The sequence below is a fragment of the Sus scrofa genome, chromosome 13 (assembly GCF_000003025.6).
Source record: "Sus scrofa isolate TJ Tabasco breed Duroc chromosome 13, Sscrofa11.1, whole genome shotgun sequence".
NCBI lineage: Eukaryota > Metazoa > Chordata > Mammalia > Artiodactyla > Suidae > Sus > Sus scrofa.
The window spans coordinates 138279295-138302502 of NC_010455.5; the positions used below are offsets into that span (position 1 = coordinate 138279295).

At 43.6% G+C, this 23208-nt stretch overlaps 1 protein-coding gene across 4 annotated transcripts in view; it reads right to left on the minus strand.

The window, feature by feature from the left end:
• The window catches only part of CASR (calcium sensing receptor), an 85150-nt gene continuing 62432 nt past the window's right edge, over positions 491–23208 (minus strand). For 3 of the 4 annotated variants that reach the window (XM_005654038.3, XM_021068447.1, XM_021068446.1), the window contains exons 4-7: positions 21685–22569; positions 10282–10512; positions 5161–5284; positions 491–3714 (exon numbers count right to left, since the gene is read on the minus strand). In XM_005654038.3, coding sequence (XP_005654095.1) covers positions 2207–3714; positions 5161–5284; positions 10282–10512; positions 21685–22569 — 2748 coding nt within the window. In that variant the 3' untranslated portion in view covers positions 491–2206. Of the gene's footprint in view, positions 3715–5160; positions 5315–10281; positions 10513–21684; positions 22570–23208 lie in introns of all 4 variants that reach the window. The other variant, NM_001278748.1, reaches the window with a different exon arrangement.

Sequence of the window (23208 nt, forward strand, 5' to 3'; positions counted from 1 at the left end):
GGTTTTCCTGGGTGAGACCTTCTCTGCATCACAGCCATGCTCCCACATGGCGCCCTCCAATGCCTTTGGACAAATCTAAATTGACAAATGTATATCCATAAGTCACTTTAGAAATGGTGGAAACGTGGCCCTTTGGAGGAGCTATAAACTTGGTGGCCTCACACAGGTTTCATTGCTCTATTTGGTCTTGGATGAAGAGCAGCATTTAGAGCAATCTGAGAAACCACTGCCAGACTGGGCTGGTCTTCCCTGGGTGCTGGAGATCTGGGTGCTGGCACCACAGAGGCAGAGTGTGGGGGTCCTTAGGGGACTGATCTTCTGTCTTCTTCTCCATGAGCTGTGTTGCTCAGGACCCCTTGAACTGGGCCCCAGAGTTCCCGGGGTTATTATGGAGAAAGTTATTGTGATTAGGGGGCTTATCAGAATCTCAATGGTAAATAAATAACTGTTTCATATTTTAAACAAGTGAAAAAAATTACAATATCAGTAATAATATTAACTAATATTTATTGAGTGCTTACTATGTGCTAGGTACTATGCTAAAGTACTATACATTGATGTCGTTTAATCCACATAAGAGCTCTGAGGGAAAAGAATGATTATTACTCCCATTTTAGACACAAAAAAGCTGCAGCTGAGTGACGTCAGCTTGTTAACCCAGCTTGTTAGTGACCAGCCCAGTGCTTGAGCCCAGCGCTTGAAACCAGCTCTGCTCTGGAGCCCGTAACCACCCACAGGCCGACTCTCACTGCTGGAGGGAAGGTAGGTACGGCACTTTTGGGGTGGAGGGCCAGGGTGGTACCCTGTGACAGCTTTCTCGGAGTCATATTTCTTACTCCAGCAACTGATAGGAGGTCAGAGACTGGGAGCTTATTCTCCACAAGGGCAGGCATGAATCTAGCTTCAGGGAGCATTTGGGGCAGGGAAGGGGAAGCTTCTGGGCCCCTGGTGCCCTGAAAAGGCTCATATAGGTCTTAGCTCATCGGGTGTGAGTAAAGCAGTGGACAAAGAAAACGGAGCTCAAAAATACTGCCTTATATCAAACCAGACCGTGACACTTTTTTTTCCCAGTTTATATTGTCCACCGACTATGCCAACAGAAGCATCTTCTTAAGGATAAAGCTATATATCACAATATTAATTACAGATACAGCTCATTGGAGTTATGCAGTCTCTTCCCAACAATCTGAGGTGATTCTTGTGATCCTGGAATCTAAACAGAGCATCACTGTCACATTCTGGACAAAACTGGATATATTGGTACAGGAGAAATGCTAATCTTCTAGGTGTCACACGATAGCAGCAGCGAGTAGGAAAACAAGTATTTTATGGTTTTCATAAATAGGAGAGGACACAGTCACCTTAACAGTTTTGAGCATTTCAATCTTCTCCCATTGTCAAGGTGTGGGGCAGTACTGGTGACATTCTGTCTTTTTTTTTTTTTTTTTTTGTCTTTTTAGGGCCGAACCCGCACAGCATATGGAGGTTCCCAGGACAGGGGAACTGTCCCAATGGGAGCAGAAGCTGCCAGCCTATACCACAGCCACAGCAACGTGGGATCTGAGCCACATCTGGGACCTGCACCACAGCTCATGGCAATGCCAGATCCCCAACCCACTGAGCAAGGCTAGAGATTGAACCTGAGTCCCCATGGATACTAGTCGGGTTTGTCAACTGCCAAGCCAGGACGGGAACAGCCACATTCTGTCTTTTGGACTCTGAACTCTAGTGGTGGCCAATCTGATGTCCTGTCACTGTGTACCAGGCTGTCTGCAGAGTCTGCAAAGTTCAGGGCAGACATTTCAATATTAAAACCAAAAAACCAAAGCCAAAAAAAAAAAAAAAAAAAAAAAAAGAAAAGAAAAATGGAGGGAATAGGTAGGTAGCTTAAAGCCTCGGTTTCATCTCTGGGCTGTTGAGTGGGACAGAACAGAGCAGGAGCACAGAGGGAGGGAGATGAACAGCAAACCTGACTACGGAGATCGCAGCGATCTGACAAACCCGTACAGAAGCACACGGCTCTTCTCTTTAATTTTAAAGGGAATATTAAGTTCACTGTCAGTTCGCAGGAGCACAACTAAGTTCCAGTTGTTTGGTGTCTATTTCCTCCTTCTTGGAGGGAAGGCGTCTGGGGCAATTCCTATCCTTGTCTAGGAACATGATTCCAGGACAGCTTTCTGGATTCTATATGGACTGGCCTTTCCTTTTAGGAATGCAGCATGTTCTCTGTAACAGTGCTTCCTCCGCCGCTGATGACAAAGCTCCGTGAATTGGACATTACAAGTGCTGGGGACATCTCCTCAGGGTCCTCCATCTCTGGATGGTGGTCCCCACCCACAGACCCCTGCAGGCCTGTCTCCTGGGCGGTCAGTTCTGCGTCTGCCTCCCCGCACTGCAGCGGCAGTAACGCCTGGTGTCTGGTCAGGGCATCGTTGTTTTTCTGGGCCTCCAGGGAGTTCTGGTGCGTGGAATTCCTGTGAGCTGTGGCACTCTTCTGAGGCTCGTCAAAGCTCAGCGAAAAGGTGACTGTGCCACTGCCGAAGATGACCTTCTGCTTACACCTGGGTTGCTGCTGCAATTGTGGCTGTGGCTGCGGGGTGGAGGGTGCCTGTGGCTGTGGCACGTGTTGTGTCAGGGCCAGAGGCTGCTGCTTCTTCTGCCTCTCTGGCTGCGGGAAGGGGTCCTCGCTGTTGCTCTTGCTGCTGATGGAGGAGGAGGGGGTGGATCCGGTGGAGCCCCCCAGGCTGCTGGAGCGCTGGCGGGAGACGTTACTGCGGCGCAACGTGGCACGGGCCGCCACCTTGAACGCGTGGGCTGCGGTGCTGCAGCGCACCTCCTCGATGGTGTTGCGGGATGGCTTGAAGAGGATGATGTAGACCTTGTTGAAGAAGATGCAGGCCAGCAAGCCGAAGCTGGCCGCCAGGATGGCGATCACCTCCACGGCAGAGACAAACTTGCCGTAAGTGCTGGCGTAGGCTGGAATGAAAGAGATCCAGACGATAAAGAAGATGAGCATGCTGAAGGTGATGAACTTGGCTTCGTTGAAGTTCTCCGGCAGCTTCCGGGACTTGAAGGCGAAGAAGAAGCAAATGGCAGCCAGCAGGCAGGTATAGCCGATCAGGAAGCCCAGGGCCATGAGCGAACCCTCGTGGCAGGTGATGAAAATGATCTCATCCTCCAGCTCATGGTTGCGGTAACTTGAAGGGGGCGCGGTATAGAGCCAGATGGCACAGATGACAATCTGCATGAAGGTGCAGAGGAAGACCAGCAGGAACTGCAGGTTGAGCCCCCACCACTTCCGGTGGAAGCTGGTGGGGATCTTGGCTTCGAACACCAAGAGGACACGGTTGGTTTTCACCAGGATGCACGAGATGCAGAGCACGAAGCTAATGCCAAAGGCCGGCTGGCGCAGGCGGCAGGTCCAGTCCTGGGGCTCCCCGATGAAGAACAGGGAGCTGGAGAAGCAGCAGAGCAGGGAGAAGAGGAGAAGGTAGGAGAGCTCCCGGTTGGTGGCCTTGACGATGGGCGTGTTTCGGAACTTGATGAAGACGCCCAGCACAAAGGCGGTGAGGAAAATGCCCAGCACGGCAAAGAGGGTGAGTGCAATCCCAAAGGGCTCAGTCCAGGACAGAAACTCAATCTCCTTGGCAATACAGGAAGTGTGGTTCTCATTGGACCAGAAGTCGTCAGGGCATTTATCACAGGCACTTGCGTCTGTAAAAAGTCCCAGTGAAGGGTTAGACTGTGTGGCATAGACTGAAATTTGTGAGCATGAATGGGGTGGTGAGGTCACTTTATATTTTCTTTATATATGAAATAATTGTGATTTTTACATTACCAAATAAGATATTGAACCCTGATTCATGCTTATACTTAATTTCATTGATCTTTGACAGTTCTGTTATTTTTCCTCCTTGTACATAGTGGGGGCTACTTGTTTCCTTTAATACTACCTATTGATGGCTTGTAGCAGAGAATGACCAGTTTTTCTGGACAGGTGGCTACCCTGAACATTAGGGGTCTGGCACTGTGCATCAACTTTTCACAGTGATTCACACTCAGCCTGACTCCTTCTGGAAACAGGATGGGCTTTTTGGACATGCCAGAGCAGACTTCCTCTTAGATCAAGGCAAAGTATTCCACACATATGGCCTGTGCATTCCTCACTCTCCATCCATGGCTTTCTAGTGAGGTTCTCCTTTGCTCAATGGATGAGCAACTTATTAAGCAGAGCAATTTATTAAGCACCAGGCAGTGTGCAGTTTTGGAGAGTGAAAGGAGAAAGGGCTTTGCAGTCAGAGATCTGGACGGGAATCCTGGCCCTGCCATTTATTAGTGAGTGACTTCGTTCAGTCTCCTTAACAAATCTGAGCCTCAGTCTCCTCATCTGTGAAATGGAGGCAGTAATTGTGGTGAGGATGAAATGTGTTAATAACAATGATAAAACAATTATAGTTAATTTATAGAGTGCTTTCAATATGCCAATCAAGGTTTTTATTTAACAAATATTTATCTAGAGTTTACCATGTTCTTTACCAGTGTTAACTCATTTAATCCCCCAATCTCTGTAAGACAGGTTTATTCTTATTCTCACTTTATAGATGAAGAAACTGAGGCACAGGAAAAACATAAGATAATAAGTATGGTGCCAGGCACTCAGCAGGCAATTTATCATGACCTATTAACTCTGGACCCTGGAACAGATAGAACCTTGTCTAGTCAGGGCCACTGAGCTATAAGAGAAAGCAAGGAGTTCCCACTGTGGTGCAGTGGGTTAAGGACCTGGTGTTGCCGCAGCTGTGGCAGAGGCTGCAGATGTGGCTTGGATTTGCTCCCTGGCCTGGGAGCTTCCATATTCTGAGGGTGCAGCTGAAAAGGAAGGGGGGAGAGGAAAGCAATACTGGAGACCAATATCAAAGTAAGGGGAAATGTGCAACAGATACGTTTATAAGCTTTTGTGGCTTTACAGAGATATCTAACATTCCTCTTCTACCCACCTCCCCCAGTCCTCTGCCCAGTGTGATGCTCAGATATACCTTGCTAAATAAGAAACTGTGCCAAGCACCATCTCAGCTCAGCCCTTCCAGGGACTTCACTGATCCCAGGGTCCCAAAGTGAACTGAGCTCTGCATGGTGTCCATGGGGGGCTGCTCCCTTTACCTGTCTCATCGCTGTACTCCCCATCTGGACACTCCACACACTCAAAGCAGCAGGTGGGCTCCCCCTCAATGATTCCTTTCCTGGTCCCTGCCAGGCAGTCTCGGCTGCAGTTGGAGAAGGGTACCTGCAGGATGGGGAGCACAACAGTGAGGGGCTCCAGCTGTGGGATCTGTCAACACGTATAAGAGGGAGGAGCTGGGCACCGGGACCAGAGCAGCAGGCTCCAAGCCCATTCTAGTCATAGAAAGGTCCAGACGTCCTAGTTCTTGTTGTCTATGAAAGGGAGGGATACCTACAGGCAAGGGCAGGGACACACACACCCACACCCTCAGTGAGATTCTAGAAGATTAATTGTTGGGAGTTTAAACGGTAAGAAAATCTTTTTTTTTTTTTTTTTTTTTGGCTGTATTGGTGGCATGCAAAGATTCCTGGGCCAGGGTTTAAACCTGTACCGTAGTGACAATGCCAGATTCTTAACCCACTAAGCCACTAGGGAACTCCTAAATTTTTCTTAAACAGTCTCCCCTTCCATCCTCTCCAAGTCCCAGAATGAGACTGTGTTTACTTTCTATGGAGGTGAACATTTGAGATAAGTTAAAAGATACAGGGACATGGACCTACACACAGAGGGACAGTCACAAAGGGAGATGCTGAGATAAGGGGTGATTTGTTTGAAAATGAGACTTAGAACTTTGCAGTGAATTGCAACTCCTGCAATTCTATTTTAGGCTTTACAGGGTGATGTCCTAGATCTTTGCAACAGCTCAGTGAGGCAGGCAGGACAGGGATGGAGGAGTGGAAAGCAAATGGATCAGAGGAGTTCCTTTCGTGGCTCACTGGTACTGAACCTGACTAGTATCCATGAAGATGTGGGTTCTATCCCTGGCCTCACTCAGTAGGTTGAGGATCCGGTGTGGCCATGAGCTGTGGTGTAGATTGCAGATGTGGCTCGGCTCCTGCTTTGCTGTGGCCGTGGAAGCTCCGATTTGATGCCTATCCTGGGAACTTCCATATGCCATGGGTGCAGCCCTAAAAAAAAAAACAAACAAACAAAAAAAGAAAGTAAATGGATCAGAAAAATACATGGGGGTCATTGCTAACCAAAAGAAAGTTTCAATAGCTACATTAATTTCAGATAACATAGACTTTATTTAATTTATTTCTTTAGTGGACTTCAGGTGCACAGAATTGGATTAGTCACAATTCTTGCTTCTTTCCATCATTACTTGTTCATGTTTGAACCACTTTTGGTGAGTCATTTTTAATGACTACCAGCCAAAACAAAAACAAGACAAGGACAATAGCCTACATCTAACTATACACTCCCCTCTCCACTTACTTCTTCCCCACTACATAGTCAGCTGAGACGACCATCATCCTGGGTTCACCACTGGCAAGTAATGCCCAACTCTCAAGGGACAGATCAATCTATACAAACTCTACCAGAGGTTAGGGGGAAAAAGGAGCACTTCCAACTCATTCTTGTAAGGCTAATATAATCCTGATTCCAAAATGAGACAAGGACAGTATGAAAAAGAAAAACAATTACAAGCCCATCTCACTTATGTTGTCTTCAGAAGCAGAGCTGAGTGGAGGATTTGTGTCTGAGTGATTTATAAAGTTTTCCCAAGGAAACCAGGAAGAGAAGGGAGGAAGTGGGACATGGGAGGAAGTAGGATATAGAAGGCAGGAGGACAAGCAAAGGTGTGACTCCAGCAAAGTCCCTGAGAGAGACAATAGCTTCTGCCTGATCCCCCAGGTGAGCTCTGGACTGTAGGTTATGCCTGGAGCTGTTCCAACCTGAGGAAAAAGGCTAGGGTTTTCATACTTCCATTCCCCTCATAGGTTAAGGGAAAAGTAATCTCCTAGGCTCTTCTTTGCCTCTCTGAGCCTATGGGAAAAGTGCATTCCATTAGCCTACAGGCAGTCTTCTAAAAAGAAAAGTACATTCTGGTTATCGGAAGTAAAAATGTACAGAAGTCCTGGAGGTACATGCTAAGGGCAGGGAATCTGAAAGGATCTGTAAAGAGTTCAACTGCTTTCATCTACCTGAAAATAGATGAAAAATACTAAAACAATTAACAAACTCAAAGGACATGAAAAAGAAAATACACCCTGATCATGCTGAGTTTATGCCAGGAATGAAAACAAGCTTAATATTATAAAATCTGTGTCATTCACTGCAGTACTAAATTAACACAAAAAATATGATCATCAACAAGCGGAAAAAAAGTATTTGATGAAATTCAACACAAACTAGGGATTAAAAACTTAAAGAGTAGGAAGAAATACCTTTAACTTGGAAAAAAGCCTATAAAAATCCTTAAACATCATTCTATATGACACAATAGTAAAAGCATTTCCTTTAAAACTAGGGTGCCCAGTATCACCACTATTCTTATACGTTGCTTTGGAGTTCCTAGCTAGTGGAATAAGGTAAGAAAAACAGGGCAAACTTATTGAAAAAGGCTAAACAAAACTGTTATTTTGAGTAAAATTGCAGAGGATATGATTGTCCACGTTAGAAATAACTGGAGAGCAGCCCCAGGCTAAAATGTCACAGACTACCACTGTTCTTAACTGTTTAATTAGTTTTTCTTTAAAAAAAAAAAAAAACCTTTGTCTTTTGTTGTATGATACTGGTTGATTTCCAGGTCCTTAAATGGTTGTTTTGATAGTTTTGCCCAATTTACCATTGCTTCACTGTTTCAGAAGTTCTGTGTCTATCTCATTTTCTGACCATGCTATGTAACTGAGTATCAGGTATTTACTACCCAAGAGTCTATGTGTATCAGAGATAATAAATATATCATAAGAATGATGTCTATTTTGCAAAAGCATATATTTCTTGAAGGTTGGGAGCAAGTCTTACTTTTGTAACCCCAGTTACAAAGCTTTGAATAATGCTTGATACATGGTGGGGCTCATACTATTTCCAAAATATCTCTTTAATCAAACTAACCCCCTTCCCTCTACTTGCTTGAATTGGAGACATCTTGCAAAGTTAGAAACATGGAAAGCAATAAAATAATTATTAGTGCTTCAGGAAAGAAGGAAATAACTGGCTTGACAAGGAGTTTTAAAGCACTTGAACAGAAGATTATTCGCATTATATTCCAATGAAAGAGGAATAGAAATGGCAATATCAGACTCTCAGAATCCTGGATGAAAGGAAAGAAAAGGAAAGGAAGTAGCGAGGTATAGAAAATATTCATAATGTTCAACTACAGTAACAAGATCAGAGATTTAATTTTTCCTGACTTGCCAACCCATTTGATCATCTAATGAAAGTGATGAACCCTGTTTCCCAAACACACATAAGAATGCTTCTAGATTTCTCCTATTGAAAAATGATGGTTACTGTATCCTTTATCTCAGCAAGGTAAGGAATGTTTCCCTTCTTTCCTTAGATTTATAAAGTTTTTGTTTTAGTCTAAAAAGGTGCTGGATATTACCAAGTGCTTAATTTGCATCTGTTGATATTGTAGTAGAATTTTCTTTTATTCTGTTAATGTGATAAATTGAATCTATGAATGTTGTAATGTTTGGCTATATTTTTTATATTCCTGCAAATTCACCATCAACTCTACTGGATCATAATAGATTATATATTTAAGTATTGCTGGTCCAGATTTGCTGATATTTTGTTTAGGATGTGAGTGCATCTATGTGTTTAAGTTAGATTAGCCTATAATCATCTTTGTACTGCTGTTGTCCGGTTTTGGTGTTAAGATTATGTCAGCCTCATAAAATGAATTTAGTAGCTTTCCCTCTTGGCTTCTGTCAAGCTGTGATTGGCAAAAACCTCAAAGTAACAAAATAACAATAGATCAAGCTACACCAGTCAGAGACAATCAATTACGTACATCGAGGGAGGTAAAATATAACCTGGATGAGTCAACAGCAGGGAACAGGTGATAGCATAGCCAATCAATTTAGATTCCAATCAGTTGAAATTTGTGATAATTTAGACAAAGGTAGGGAGTTCCCTGGTTGTCTAGTGGTTAGGATTCAGCACGCTTTGACCATTGCAGCCCGGGTTCAATCCCTGGTCTGGTAACTGAGATCCCATATCAAGCTGCTGCACACACCAGTCAAGAAAAAAAAATTAGACAAGGGTATAATTAGTGCACAGAGGGTATAACTTCTGGAACCTCAAAATCTCTGTCTGGAAAAGGTCATAACATGTTTACTCTTAAGCTAAAAAGGACTTACATTCTGTGGATGAGATTCACTGTCTATAGGGGCCCTTCTCATGGCCACCTTATGCTATATACTGGGAAACAGTGAAATGGTAGCATCAGAAACCCATCAGCCTAGGAAGCATTTGGTAAAAAGATGAAGTTGAATTTTTGGTCATGTTATAAAAAGTGGTCCAAGTAGCTCAAAGCTGATTATAGAAAGGCAAATGCAAGGAGAAATGTAGTGGGTCTCATCCAGGCTTCTTGGGAAAGTTAAAGAGGATGCCTGGTCCAGGGTCTGTTCCTACAGAGGATCTAGGTCCTCAGAAGATACTATATTCTAGGACACAACTGTCATCGAATGTTTATTATTTCAGCATATCATGTATCTTTTTTCTTAAGTGCATATTCATTGGGTAATGTGCTTCTGGTTATTAATCAGGCCCCTAGATTCAGTGATACTTATAGAAGGGGGTCCTGATCCATGGTCACAAACATCCTATTTATTATATATCTCCCATGGTAGGAGAATAAATTGTCCTTTTGATTTATAGGTCAGTCCCGAGCTACGTGAATGACAGGGAACTACCTCTGTGAATTGTCCATTCCCTGCCTTGAGTGATGTTTATGTTGCTTAAATATGTTGCTTTGGCTGGGGAGAGCTTCAGCCAAGGAAACTATTATTAGTCAAGGAATCAGATTTGTAAAGAATAAAATTGTTTTAATATAATAAGCATGGGGTTCAGGTTCTGAGCATTCTCCTCTGTACACTCAATACCCATGGATTTCACAGGGAGCCTTGGCAATGCAGAGTTAGTGAGTTGAGGGAAGTGGATTCATGACTCTGGATGTCCAGTGGTGAAGCTCAAGGCCCTCCCAAAGCCCAACACGGTTTTGGTTCTTGGTGGAGGCATCTGGTGTCCTGATGGACAGCACGTACCTCCCTGGAGAATCCACTCCACAGGATTTTCTCCTCATTGATGAAGAGCCTTTCTCCTTTCTTGGCGTAGACATTGTAATATCCAACTTCCTTAAATACTATGGAGCCATCCTCCGGGGAGAGGTGCCAATTGATGATGGAATAGTTCCCTGCCAGGTCACCATATTCATCGAAAGTGACCTGCTCCCCCATATTGCTGGTAAAGTTTAAGTGCCGTAGGTGCTTCAGGACCTAAAGGAGAACAGAGATGAATATTCTGAACACAAGCCACAGGGCTAACCATGGATGGTTTTGTAGGTTGTGCACTGCATAAGGACAGTGAACTATCTTGTTCAAACAAAGTGAAAGAAACACGACTTGAGGAAGATGAGCCTTTTTCTAAGTCACACCAAGGTACTCGCATGTATTAGGGGCAGCCCTGGTAAACCATGGACTTTATTTGGTACTTGAATTGTAACTGGGGTAGAAAACACTTTCTGGAAGTCAGGAAAGGAAAAGGAATACACCTCACCAAGGCCATTGGCCAAGGCAAGGTGTTTGCAAGTGTACCATCACCTGGTAGTGCCCAGAAGGGGGAGGCTTTGTAAGCCAGAGCCACCCCTGGTGTCTTCTGAGATGGGTTTTGGAAAGAGTGGAGGCCCTAAGTACTTTTATGCTCTGTACCATCTTTCCTTATGCTACTGCTTCTGTAGAAGTGTCTTGTTGCCAAAAATCACAGAGAAAGGGGTAGAAGGAAGAAAGAAACAGGGCTGTGAGATGAGACTTGGCCATCCCTGTAATAATCAGGGCCAATCCCTTATTTTTTTTTTACAGGGCTTTATGGGTCACAAAGCCCTTGTTCAAAAAAAGTAACAATAATAATTATTAAACTTTACTAGTCATTTTACTACCTTTGAGGCACAATGCTAAATACATTATATATTTGTTATCTAATCTTATTACCCCCATTTTATTGATGGAGAGTAACCTGAGACATAGAAGACAGAGGTATCTAGTCCAGGGTTGCACAGCAAGCGTTGCCAAGCCTGTGCTCATACAGCTCTGCTCCACTGCAGTGTCCTTAGGCTCCTGCCTCTGTCTCTGTGTGCCCCTGGTTTGAGTCAAAAGGAGGTAGTGGGAGTTCCCGTTGTGGCTCAGTGGTTAATGAACCCGACTAGTATCCATGATAATGCAGATTCGATCCCTGGCCCCACTCAGTGGGTTAAGGATCCAGGGTTGCCATGAGGTGTGGTGTAGGTTGCAGACACAGCTCAGATCCAGCGGTGGTGTGGCTGTGGTGTAGGCTGGCAGCTACAGCTCTGATTTGACCCCTAGACTGGAAATCCTCATATGCCTCAGGTAGCCCTAAAAAGACCAAAAAAAAAAAAAAAAAAAAAGGAGTGGGGAGGCAGTGGACACTCAGCAGCTTATCTTTCATGTGGGAAAGGCACCATGAGAAGGTGAAACACACAGTTCAGACTGTGAGAGTAGGGTGCTCACTTTCACTGTACCCACGACTCATGAGTCCTTCTTACTCTCTGGCTCTGAGTGTTTCTTCACCTGTGGAATGAGAAGCTAGGCCGGAGAGGTTGCAGGGTATCTCCAAGTTCTAATACAAACTTCTCTCTGTTCTGTGGTTTGGCGTCCTCAGGAATACATTTAGAGCTCTCTCTTCCTTTGAGCATTATTATTATTATTGGCTGTGCCAGGGGCGTACAGAACTTCCTGGGCCAGGGACTGAATCCCTGCCATTGTCTGGCAAGTGACAATGCCAGATCCTTAACCCACTAAGCCACTAGGGAACTCCTAGCATTTTTTTTAAGGTACCTAAAAAAATAGCATCAGGAGCTCCCATCGTGGCTCAGTGGTTAACGAATCTGACTAGGAACCATGAGGTTGCGGGTTCAATCCCTGGCCTTGCTCAGAGGGTTAAGGATCCAGCGTTGCAGTGAGCTGTGGTGTAGGTCGCAGACGTGGCTCGACTCTCACATTGCTGTGGCTGTGGTGTAGGCTGGCAGCTACAGCTCTGATTAGACCCCTAGCCTAGGAACCTCCATATGCTGCAGGTTCGGCGCTAGAAAATACAAAACGATGACCAAAAAATAAATAAATAAATAAATAAACCACAACATCTAAGCTGACACTGGGGAAAAGTTTGAGCCTAGCATCTACTATCTACATGTATGATGAAGGGAAGACACCTTTTATGTTCCACCTCATTCCAGAGATGACACTGCTTTTTAACAGTTTATACCATATTGACTTTATTTTCTTTTTAGGGCTGCACCTGTAGCGTATGGACATTCCCAGCCTAGGGGCTGAATCAGAACTGCAGCTGCTGGTCTAGGTCACATCGTAATGTGGGATCCGAGCCACGTCTGTGACCCACAGCACAGCCACAGCAATGCCAGATCCAAGCCACATCTGCAACCTATACTGCAGCTCACAAAAACACTGGATCCGTAACCCACTGAACAGGGCCAGGGATTGAACCCTCATCCTCATGGATACTAGTCGGGTTCTTAACCCACTGAGCCACAATGGAAACTCCCTTGACTTTAAAATAGATGTTTATTATAACAGAAATTAAATAAAGAAAAGTCGTCCCCTGAATTTGCTCATAAACAGTCCTGAGTTTGGGGACAGAGTCTGTGGCAGCCACATGTGTGCACAGGCACAGGATGGTAATCTGCTGCGTAGTTGGGTTACTCCTTTAGGGCCCTCATCGTGCCCTGACAGCCCCTGGTTGCCCTGACTTTTGTCCCAGGCCTATGGGGTAGGGACACCCTTCACTTCTTGCTACCTGCTTCTTCTGTTCTGCAACCAGAGCTGCTGAGCCGGCCTCAAAAAAGGTGGAGAATGAATTCTACTAAGGATTCATGCCACCTGTGACTCCTAACCTTTCCTCAGTGATCATCAATCTTACTTTTTTTCCTTCATTTTTGTTGAGCCCTTAAAACAATCCTCAGAGAGGTGGTATTACCTAAACACACTCCTTTCTTAGACTCCAACTCTCCTTCCTTTTCCCTCTTGCTCTTGGGATGATCTGATCTGCTCCTGTACAGCAGGGCACATCCTTTTGTTTCTAACACATCCCTGTCCCAACACATCTCCTTCTCTTAGAGGAATACCTATTCCTTCTGTTCTACAAGAATGACTCCTCTTGTAGCACCCAGAACTTCATTCTTCCCACCTCCTCTGGAACTGTTCTGATGTGGCCAATCCACCCTTCTCCATTCCATCATCATGTCCTTCCACCTCCTACAGGGGACCTATTAGGATTCAGATGAAATAGGCTTCCGACTTCTCTGGGTAGCTTCCAAAGCCTTCCACACTTTGATCCCAGGTTATCTACCATTACTTTCAGCGAAAATGTTTTATCCTCATCAGATCCTTTCCATGTGTCATGCTGACTCTGTCTTTGGCCTGATGTAAAAGATGAAGAGAGTGGAGAGGGAGGGCACCACCTCTTATATATACTGCCTACGTGCCAGGTATTGTACTAATGCTTTACACACACTATCTCATCCAATCCTTATAACACATCAATGGATAGGAACTATTCATATCTTCATTTTTATAGATGAAGAAACCGGGGCATGGAGAGGTCAAGAAACTTGCCAAAGTTGTAAGCTAGTAAGTTCTCCACCTGTGATTTAAACATGTGCTTTTCTGCTACACATCCCTGCCTTCAACACACATTGTTGAGAATGCCCATGGCAAGTATTTGTCAGTAATATTTGTTCATGAAATATATTTTAAAACAGCATCATTCTTGTTTGAAGTCTGCTTTCAAAGGCATATACAGCAGTAAAACCAAAGTCATTAGCATAAATTTTCTTCCTCCTATCCAGGTATCAATTCCTTGGTTTTTGTTACCCTGGGCAATAGGCTCTCTCCTTTTCTCAATCTACAGCTTCTCTGCAATGAAACTCTCCAGGCAACAGTGGGTGCATAGGAAGGGGAGCTGGAATAAGATCATGTCCTAATGAAACAGCCATCTTCCACAGTGGTCAGATTGGATAGAAAAGTGACTCAAAGATCATCACTGGTTATAATCTTCTGCATGGCTGTTGGCACAGGCTAGTGATTTCTGCCATATCCTACCTCGAAAGAAAAGGGAACTAGTCAAAATCATTTTTTTAAAAAGTTTCTATAAAAAAAACCCATTGTAAATACAAGGTTATATTTGTATACTCTTAGAATCAATCAACAAACTAATATTTATAGTATATCCACTGTGTGTTTTGAACTGGGCTCTGTAGCACGAGATGTAGTAATATAGTCCTCATGGAGTTTACATATGGATTAGAGTGATAAGATGTAAGACCTATTGGATGAAATAGCAAACAGTACAAGACAAAGTAAAGTTAATGCCTAACTTATAGGGTATTGACTCTAAGTACACAGAAACTCAGAAGAAATGGACATTAAAAAGGGCTGAAATGGGGGTTCTCTTGTGGCATGGTGGGTTAAGGATGCAGTGTTGTCACTGCAGCAGTCTGTGTTGCTGCTGTGGTATGGGTTTGATAGCTGGCCCAGGAAATAACACGTGCCATGGGTACGGCCAAAAAAAGCCCCACCCAAAACAAAAAAAGGGCTGAAATGGTCAATGCAGGCTTGAGGCAGGGTAGGAATTTGGAGTGGTGAAGGACAAAGGGAAGGAAGATGTTAGAAACAGTGGGTACAAGATAGGCAAAAATATCAAGCAAAGAATAACCATGGTATTATGGGGGCAGTGAAGAGACTAACTTTTAAAAATCTGTGTATGTGCTGGGAAACAAGGGGAAATAAAGTTGATAGGTAAAGAGGAGTTAAGGCAAAGAGGCCAGATTTCATATCAAAAGGGATAGGATCAGGTAATAACAGGTGTTGATAAGAATCTAAAGAAATCAGGAGTTTCCATCAAGGCTCAGGGGTTAACAAATGTGACTAGCATCCATGAGGAGGCAGGTTTGCTCCCTGGCCTTGCTCAGTGGGTTGAGGACCCGCATTGCCATGAGCTGAGGTGTAGGTTGCAGACACAGCTCGGATCCTGCGTGGCTGTGGCATAGGCAGGTGGCTACAGCTCCAATTTGACCCCTAGCTGGGGAACCTCCATATGCCATGGGTGTGGCCCTAAAAAGCAAAAAAAAAAAAAAAAATCTAAGCAAATCAGAGTCATCCATATACTGCTGGTCAGGATGTAAAACGGTGCAGCTACTTTTGAAAAAAGTCTGGCACCTCCTCAAAAAGTTAAACATACCGTTTCCTTTCAACCCAGCAATTGCATTCTTATGTGGATAGCCAAGAAAAATGAAAATGGAAGTCCACACAAAAACTGTACATGTAGCAGCATCATTCATAATAACCAAAAGGTGGAAACAACTTAAATGCCCATGAATTGGATGAATAGATAAATAAAATGTGTTATACAATGGTATACCATTTAATCATGTATAAAAATGAAGTACTGAGATACGCCAAAACACGGATAAACCTTGAAAACTTACTAAGTGAAAGAATCCAGTCACAAAAGACCACATATTTTATGATTCCATTTATATAAAATGTCCAGAAATATCCAAATATATAGATATAGAAAGTAGATTTGTGGTTATTCAAGAACGGGGGGTGATGAGGAGGTAGGGATCAGCTAAAAGGTATGAGGTTTCTTTTTGATATGATGAAATGTTCTAAAATCAATTGTGGTTATGGCTGCACAACTCTGAATGTACTAAAAACCATTGAATTGTACAGTTGTTTTTTTTTTTTTTCTGCACCCATGGCATGCGGAAGTTCCTGGGCTAAGGATTGAACCCATGCCACAGCAGTGACCATACCAGATCCTTAACTGCTAGACCACCAGGGAACATCTATACAGTTTAACAGATGAACTGTATAGTATATGAATTGTATCTCAATAAAGATGTTGCACAAAGGAAAGTATGGAAAAGGGGTTTAAAATATAGAAATGTGACTTTATTGGTGGAGTTGACATTCAGTAGCAGGTGGAGACCTTGATAACAAGATGACTCCAGGCCATAAAGCTGTTAGCTCGAAACTGGGATTTAAATCCAGTTAGTCTGGCTCTAGAGCCCAAACTCTCAACCTTTACACTATATACTCCCTACACAGGTATAGGATTCAGATTAAACAGCCTATCCATTAGGTTGTTAATCTCTAGTTATAATAGGTTGACTAGTATAGAGTGCAGATTGAGAAGATGGACATATTTTAAAAATGGGATGGTAGAGAAATGTCCACTAAAGAATTTTAAGATCAAAGTATTGCTGGAGTTCCCGTCGTGGTTCAGGGGTTAACAAATCTGACTAGGAACCATGAGGTTGTGAGTTTGATCCCTGGCCTCACTCAGTGGGTTAAGGATCTGGTGTTATCGAGTCACAAATGAGGCTCAGATCTGGCGATGCTGTGGCTGTGGTGTAGGCCAGCAGCTGTAGCTCTGATTAGACCCCTAGCCCGGGAACCTCCATATGCCATAGGTGTGGCCCTAGAAAGTAAAAAAATAATAAAAATTAAAAAAAAATCAAAGTATTGCTCATTACAAGCATAAATGGGAATCACCTTTTGGTACATACTCTAAGAGTCGATTAAATTAAGCCAAAGACTAGAAACCAGAATTTCCAGTGCTTACATAGGGCCTCGATTCTTCGCACAGCGGGAAAATGGGATGGAATGTACAAAGCACACCCACAGGTAATGAGAGACAGTTCACACAGATAAAGAGACTATTGCTTCTTGGCCACTTCTGGTGCTAAGAATGTAGGGAAGATCCAGGATCATTTCCTTTCTCTACCCTCAGCCAGATTTTCTTATCCCCCCTCCATCTTTTCTGGCTCTCACCTCAATTAATCTCCTTCCCCCAAACCCCAACAGTACCAGCAATTTCTGGAAAGCTCAGTTCCACTGGACTTGTTATCACTATAGTTCCTTCATCATGCATGCCTATTTTTTGGCCAGTGACTGGTTGGTGTAAGGTGGGGGAAAGTAGGAAGCATGCCTTATGCATGATCATCCTGAGAGAAGGAAGCAGGTGGTTCCATGATGTTCTATTCAAATTTGATTGTTGAGTATATGTTTCAGGCTTTTCATATCCTGGGCAGAGTGACTGATTCAGGGCTGGGTTGTTGGGGTGAACAGTTCTTTGCAAAGGACTCTGGGTCATATTGTCAGGTCAAATCCACTAGATTGTTATTCATTCGTTCTACACATATCAGGTGTCAAGTATTCTGGACACCTTGCTGAACAATGCAGGCATACTTGCTGCCCTTATGAAGCTCAGGGTACAGTGGAGGAGTCAGAGTGAATGGACAGCTGAGTAGTGTGAGGAGGACTTGGGGCTCTTTGTGGCGGTCTGGAGGGAAATATGTCATGTGCTCTTAAGTTACCTGCTAGTGTTACTTTAAGCACAATGACTTGACAAATTTTAGGGGGGAGAAAAGATCAACAACAAAAAAATTATGACTGACCTTATTTAACCATAAGTTTAGTTAATAAACTATTTTGGTCAGCTGAAGAGTTGTGGAAGCTTGAAATGGGTATGCATGGATGGCAAAAATGGGGAAGAAAGAATGGTTAGAAAGTGTGTGTGGGGGAATACGATTTGAAGACTTCCAAAAAAAAAAAAAGACTTCCAGGAGAAAGTGAATTTTGAAAAAGTTAAAATTTCATAGTGAACAATGATAGAGACAAAAATTGATAACTCTTCAGGTATGGGATATGATCTAAGCAAAGTTCTATGCCTTAAACTAATAAGTGCTTTGTGGGAAGGAGCCAAGCAGACTGGCTTATAAGAGAATTGAGAAAAGGTGGGGGTGGAATTCCAGGAGGAGATACTCGGACTAGACCCTGTAGATTGTACGAATGATAGGTCTCCACGCAGGTCTTAATAATGAGAGTGAATAATTGCTGGTCTATCTCCTGATAGACAGAGATGTGGCCAAGATCTTAGATTCCAGAATGCCCACCCAACTGCCTGGGTTTCTGAGGCTTAAAGACTTACAGCAAGTACAAGGACACTCTGGCCAATGCCCACATGTTACTTATCCCTAGAGCTCTGACCCCCCCGCCCTTTTTTTTTTTTTTGCTTTTTAGGGCTGCACCCACATCATATGGAAGTTCCCAGGCTAGGGGTTGAACTGGAGCTACAGCTGCCAGGCTACGCCACAGCCACTTGGGATCCAAGTGGCATCTGCGACCTACACCACAGCTCACAGCAATGCCAGATCTTTAACCCACCAAGTGAGTCAAGGGATCAAACCTGCATCTTCATGGATGCTAGTCGGGTTCGTTAACCTGCTGAGCCACAAAGGGAACTCCCAGAACCTATTTCCTATCTGTCTTCTCTCCTGATGAATTGTGCCAGACTGTGTGTGAGTCAGGAGGACACACATTTACCTGTACTAGAGTCAGCTGAGATGTCTGTGTCGTGGCACCTTTCTTTCTTTCTTTATTTATTTTTTTTGCCTACACTCACAGCATGCGGAAGTTCCTGGGCTAGGGATTGAACCTGAGCCACAGCAATGACAAAGCTGGATCCTTAACCCGCTAGATCACCAGGGATTTCTTATGGCTACTTTTAACTTTGGCCACTTTGCTTCTCTTTCCTCCTCCTTTTGGTAATAGCTTTCTGCTTGCCCTTTGGGAATCCACTCCGCCTCTTCCTCTTAGTCTAAGTAGTTTGGGAGGACTGCATGCCTAGCTCCAGGGATGGACATGTGGTCTTAGGCTGGCCAATCAGTGTGGTTTCTGGAGCTTTTGCAAGAGATCCTGGGAAGTAAGGAGAGCCCAGCAGTCAGGATTTTATGAGCTTGAAGCTGCCGCAGAGACTAAAAAGTGCTAACCCCAAGGAATAAGGAACGAAGAGGTGAAGATGAGAGCATCTAGTTGTGCCTGGGATATTTCTGAGATTTTCAGTATTATGTACTTTTAATAATGTTATTTCTTTTGTTTAAGTCAGTTTGGTTTGAATTTTCTGTTGCACACAATTGAAAGTCCCACTTTTGACTATAGCCTAATTCTTGGCTTTTTTTTCCTTTCTTTCTTTCTTTTTTTCTTCTCATATGCTAAAGCTTTGGTCTTGTTCATCTGGATCTTACTTCCTTATCCAAGAGAGGCATCACTGAAGAGCAGAACTATCAAACTACCCACTGGAAAGCCTCTTTTCCCTTCAATCCCATACTGGGCTTTTTCTTTACACTTTTCTTTTCTGTAGGCTTTTACTGTGGTCAATGATAGGAAAGATACCTATTCTTTGAGTCCGTGTTACTGAAACAGTTTAGTATAAGAACCTGAGATGTCTGCAGTTTCTTCATTTTTACTTTTTTTTTTGGTCTTTTTTGCCTTTTCTTGGGTTGCTCCCATGACATATGGAGGTTCCCAGGCTAGGGGTCGAATCAGAGCTGTAGCCGCCGGCCTACGCCAGAGCCACAGCAACACAGGATCTAAGCCACATCTGCAACCTATACCACAGCTCACGGCAATGCCAGATCCTTAACCCACTGAGCAAGGCCAGGGATCGAACCCGCAACCTCATGGTTCCTAGTCGGATTCGTTAACCACTGTGCCATGACAGGAACTCCTCTGTCTCCTTTTAAACCATGAGCACCTTGAAGACAACAGTCTCCACTTCCTTTCCAGAGTACCTTTAACTCTCTAGTGTCTAGTAAAGGTTCCTAGTCAGATTTGTTTCTGCTGCTCCACGACAGGAACTACTCCTTTTTTTTTTTTTTTTTTTCCCGCAAGGTATGATAATGTTTCCTAGTCGGATTCATTAACCGCTGCACCACGACAGGAACTCCTATTCATTTTTACTCTTTAAGGCTCAATAGTCAGATGTACATGGAGGCCATTGTCTAATCAACTGTATCTTTAGTGATGGTGATGTTTCATACCTAAATTTTGTAATGAGTTTTCTTTTCTACAAAGACTTGAAATACATATTAAGTTCATGCTGATCTTTTGCTTTGCATTTTAGGTTCAGAGCATGACCCATATGAAGTAAATGTGCCTATCCCTTTGTCCAAAAAAAAAAAAAAAAAAAGATCCTGTGAGGAGTTCCCGTCTTGTAGCAATGGAAACGAATCCCTCATAGATATTTGAAACTTTAGCCAACAATGATGTCTGGGTGAGACTTTCCACACATAAGAAGGGAGAAGAACTTGTAGGTCCTCCTGGCTCATTCTACCAGCCTAGACAGGTACTCCTCATCCCATGAGAATCTTACAATGAATGACATAGGATAAACTTTCTCTGTTTCTTGGCATCTTTTCCCAAGAGTTGTGGAGGTTGGATTTCGTATACAAAGCTGTTTTCATTATCATTTTTTACCTGCTTGATTAATTGGAGGCATATTGAAATCTTATAATAATCACCCCCTGTTTAGAGTTTGAAAATGTACACATTGCTTTTACATATATCATCTCATTTCCTCTTCAAAAGGAAATTGAATGCAAAGTAAACTAAGGATTAGGGCCACTTTATATGAAGAGTAGTGGCTTGCCTGGGGTGATGTAGCCGGTAAATGGGGAAGCCAAGCTGAAGCTGGAGGCTGAGTCATTGAACACACATTCATGTATTCCATACAACCCCCCCTCCACTATCATGCACTCTCTGATAGGGCAGTCTGGGACTGAGGAAAATACATAAGGACCATTAAAACATGGTCTGATTTAAAAAAAACAAGGTATATAAGCAAGACATGAATGGCTCCATGGGATATAAGTTGAGCTAGACTTTAATCTTCAGAGTTCTATGAAATAAAAAAAAAAAGATTACGATGTCTCTCCTGTGTATAATTAAAAAGTACAAGCCCAGACTAAAATTCTAAGTATAGGGATTCCACGTAAGTTTTGACTATTCTTATAACTACTTCAATGCTTCTTTTTGAAATATTCACTATCCGTTTAAGACGTTTTCTGTGCAGTTGATTTGCTTGTGTCCTAAGCTTAGTTGACCTGTTGGGGTATCCAGCACATTATATCATGAGTAATATAATGTCAAAACTGGTGGTTAAACATAGTAACACTAATTTTATGCCCTTTAGCATACAGAATGTAAGAGGTACTTAACAAATACTTGTTACCTATGAGGGAACAGTATCTTTAAATTAAGCACTATAAAAATACTCCATGTAGTACTGAATCTGTTCCAGGATATTTAAAAACATTTAGGGGCCATACTCTAGGTATTTTGAACTATTGGGCTAAAGAATAATTGAGCTCAAGCCTTTAAAAAGACAATCAAGTTAAATTATTATCAATTTTGCAGCAGTTGCTCAGATGTTTGAAAAGGCAGTTTGGATCCAAAGTTGTATCTAGTGACCTCATTTAGATATTACCCTTTTGAGGTAACCACTTTCTCTCTCTTTCCTGGATCAGCCCAATTCTACTTTATTACAAAGTGAACTGCTATCTAAGGATATACCTGCCAAGCCTCAACCTTCTTGATATCTGCACAGGAACCGTTGGTGAAGAGCCCTCTCCCAGGTATACAGGTGTATATATCTTGCAGGGCATGAGCAATGGAGTAGACGGCTAAGTAGACGTTGTAGGATATCCGTAAATGTGTATAATCCATGTAAGGAGTCTCGACACTGCTGATGTTCTCATCCCCTGTACAGAGAGGTCGGAAGGCAGTGGAGCTATTGCTTATCCTGCCACCACCTTCTTCGTGACCTCTCAGGAAGGTGTCTGTGGTTAAAGGTCCTTTAGCACCTTCTTGGAGGTGGCAGTTAAATGTTTCTTCCCAAAACTCCTTGGCAAAACCATTGTGGACAGACTTGCTGGGATGGACTTTCTGCAAGAATTCCCGGAAACCTGGGATCTGCCCCGCCTTCAAAGCGAATCCAATGGTGCCTCCGACCACATGGAAGTACTCAGGCATAGCAATCAAGGAAGAGCTGGCCCAGGCCTCGCTGGCCAGCCAGATCTTGCCCGTGATATTGCGCCGGACGATCTCTTTGATGAGGGGTTCCAGATCTGGGCCACTGGAGAACACGACAATGACTTTGGCTGTGGAATTCTGGATCACCTCCACCACCTGCTGGATCTCTTCCTCATCAGAGTACTGGGAGATGAGTTCGCTGAAGTCGATGCAGATGTCCCTCTCCTCAGCTTCCTCTCGGAACTTCTCGATTCCTGGCCGGCCATAGTCATCATCAGCCGCAATGGTGCCCACCCAGTTCCAGCGGAAGTACTCAATGATGTCAGCCATGGCAGTGGCCTGGTGCTCATCATTGGGGATGGTACGGAGGAAGGACTTGAACTGATTCTTGTTGCTGAGGAGTCTGCTGGAGGAGGCATAGCTGACCTGGAAAGAACACAGGATGAATGAGTGAGTGAGGTGCCAGGTGAGTCTTGAGAGTGTGTGGAGGAGGTTTTTTTTTGAGCATTCATCGATCTAATATATCAGACATGCTGGTCACTGCAGATGGGATGAAAGGGTGAGGACCACCAGAATCTGTTCCTTTCCAGTGTTAGCACTCAGGCATCTGTTGAACCTTCTAATTTATGGCAGGCAACTCTTCACAATGCTACCTTCAAAAATAGGTGTGGCCATAAAGTCAACCCAGCAACACTAGGATCTCCCTAGCCTTTCGAGGAAAGTCTTTCTGCACTGTTCCAGTTTCTCCTAACATTCCTCTGTGCTACTTCATTGACTACAACATATCCATGTACACAGCTTCTGCCTGTGGGGTCCAGCTTCTCATCTGAACATTTTAGCTTCCCCTTTTTTCTTCTATAATGAACTTTGTCCATGACTCACTTCTGGAAGGAATCATGTTCCCCTTGAGTTATGAACCTAGGTATCTTTAGAGGAGCCCCAAGGGGTTCCCCTTTCTTATTCTGCCTAGTTTCTCCCTACCAGTCTCCAGCTATTCCTTCTCTCCCCTCCCCTGTCTCCCCACCTCCTCCACCTTCGCAGTATGTTAGTTAAAAGTACCCTCAA